The 2377-nt window shown below is 47.3% G+C and overlaps 2 protein-coding genes across 2 annotated transcripts in view; both read left to right on the forward strand.

Annotated features, from left to right (window-relative positions):
• LOC112451394 (titin) overlaps window positions 1–2377 on the forward strand; it is a gene marked incomplete at its 3' end in the record, with an annotated part of 470585 nt that overhangs the window by 392451 nt on the left and 75757 nt on the right. The window lies entirely within an intron of this gene.
• LOC108229253 (thrombospondin-type laminin G domain and EAR repeat-containing protein) overlaps window positions 1–2377 on the forward strand; it is a 17037-nt gene that overhangs the window by 4117 nt on the left and 10543 nt on the right. The window contains exons 3-7 of the mRNA XM_037976026.1: window positions 564–628; window positions 695–856; window positions 937–1169; window positions 1860–1950; window positions 2026–2179. Coding sequence (XP_037831954.1) covers window positions 564–628; window positions 695–856; window positions 937–1169; window positions 1860–1950; window positions 2026–2179 — 705 coding nt within the window. The remainder of the gene's footprint in view (window positions 1–563; window positions 629–694; window positions 857–936; window positions 1170–1859; window positions 1951–2025; window positions 2180–2377) is intronic.

Raw genomic sequence — 2377 nt, forward strand, 5'->3', positions numbered from 1 at the left:
AGTGTGTGTTTTTTCAGGGGTTAAAGTCTCCATCAGTGTAGAAAACTGTCCTGAGTTCAGAATAAGCCCCCCTGAGGACTTCCTGTTTCTACAGGAACTGGTTCCAGTCCTGAAGGTGAAACCTGCTCTGAGAATCTTCATGAAGGTCTGATTCTGATCTCAGGAAGCTTCAGTTTAATTTTAGCTCCTGACTGAAGCTGTAGATAAGCTCATCAGCCTGTGAGGAGATGGAACTGATCCGAGAGCAGCTGGCAGGTGATCAGGATCCAACACGATACAGAACCGACCCGTTAATCAGCTTCAGGTTCAGAAACAAAGATCTGCATCAGTTTTACTTTCCTGCAGCTGCTGCTTCAGAAATAATCAGCTAAAGATAATCTGTTCACATCTAATCAGGTTTTATTTATAGCAGCAGGTCCAGGTCTGCAGAACCAACAGCACTCTGAGGACCAGAACCTTTGTTTGTTTCACCAGGGTTTGAACTGGAGTCAGGTTTTAAATCTCAGAAGTTCTGCTGGAGACAGATTCAGACTTCAGGATTAAATGTTCTGTTTCCTCCTCAGATCTGCTGCCTCTCGACCTCCTGACCAGAGCCCTGCCATGCCCAGGACAAGCCCCGCCCACACAGGTAGGACACAAACTCAGGTGTAAAACAAATCAGGTGGTTCTGATGATCAGTGTTCTGTCTGAACAGGTGCAGATGGTTCAGTCCAGAGGGTCCAGAGGTCTAAGACTGACTGGTGCCACACCAGCAGCTCTGAGTTTTTCCGCCTCCCAAATCTTCACCAACTGTGATTATTTTCCTGCTGAGTTCTCATTGGTTGCCACGATGAAGATCCAGAAACTGAGACAGAAGGTGAACCTGCAGAACCAATCAGAACCTGGTCCAGTCTGGTCCGGTACTGTCTGACCTGTTTGTTTTCTTTCTTCTGCCAGGCCAATGAGTACATCTTCTCTGTGGTGAAGGAGGGATCTGATTCTCTGTTGCTTGGATTACGCATCTCTGAGAACCGCCTTCATCTCTTGACCACGCCCCCCGGTGCTGGTGGGCGGAGTCGAATCAGTTTTAAAGATGTTGGATTGGACGATAACAGCTGGCACACCATGGTGCTGGCTGTCACCGGACAGTATGCTACACTGACCATCAACTGTGGACTGCCTCTGGAGCTGTGAGTCCTGGACTGGATCAGACTGTTCAGACCAGTTCTCACCTGCTTAAACAGGTTCAAACCAGTTCAGACTAGATCAACTTTTTCAAACTAGTTTAAACCTACTCAGACTAGTTGGAACTGGTTTGGTTTAGGCTGGTTCAAACCAGTTTAAACTGATTATAAACCAGATCAGGCCGGTTAAAACTGGTTCAGTTTTATTCAAACCAGTTCAGACCGGTTTAGACTGGTTTACTAACCGGTTTTCTGCCTCATTCAGTCCAGTTTGTTTATTTCAGCCGGTTTTAGTCGGGTCTACAATCATACCCGTTCTGTTTACTTCACTTTAGGCCAAACTGGTTCAGACCAGTTGACTTTGGTTCAGTTCTTCTTGACCTGGATCAACCTGTTGGTTTCTGTTTAATCTAGATTACTCCTCCTGGTACAGTTCTGTCCAGTTTTAGATTAATCTGATTTATTTTCAGTTGGTTCAGTCCAAGTTATCAGGGACCAGCTCATCTTGGTTCTAAAATGGTTCGGCTCAGCAGTGGTTTAGGTTTTTTTCAGGCCCCCTTCAGGATCAGATCAGTCTGGTTCTGGTCTAAACTGAAGTAAAGGTTTATTTTTAAAACAATCCAACTTGGATCCAGTTTGAACTAGTACCTGATGGTTCTGGATCAGCCATCTGTTAACCCTTTTCCTGTCTCCCAGTAAACAGGTCCGGTTCTTCCCCAGCACTTTGAGCACCAGAGGGTCCAGGTTCTTCATCGGCAGCAGGGGCCGGTGGAGGGGCCGCTTCTCTGTGAGTCTTTCATCAGAACCAGAATCAGAACCATCCAGTTCTCCATCTGGTTAATGCTGGTTTCTCTGTGTTCAGGGTCTGCTGCGACAGCTGGTTCTGCTTCCAGGCTCAGACGCCACACCCAGGCTGTGTCCCAACTCTGAACCCGGTCTGGCTGAGCTGTCCGTCCCACGGGTTCTGAAGTCCACCCCCCTTCAGCTGGACCACCAGAGACCAGTTTACCCATATGGTGAGAGAAACTTGTAGCTGAACCAGAACCTGTAGCTGAACTAGAACCTGCAGCTGAACAAGAACCTGTAGCTAAACTAGAACCTGTAGCTGAACTAGAACCTGTAGCTGAACCAGAACCTGTAGCTGAACCAGAACCTGCAGCTGAACTAGAACCTGCAGCTGAACTAGAACCTGTAGCTAAACTAGAACCTGCAGC

This window comes from Kryptolebias marmoratus, linkage group LG6, assembly GCF_001649575.2.
Source record: "Kryptolebias marmoratus isolate JLee-2015 linkage group LG6, ASM164957v2, whole genome shotgun sequence".
In the NCBI taxonomy this organism is placed as follows: Eukaryota; Metazoa; Chordata; class Actinopteri; order Cyprinodontiformes; family Rivulidae; genus Kryptolebias; species Kryptolebias marmoratus.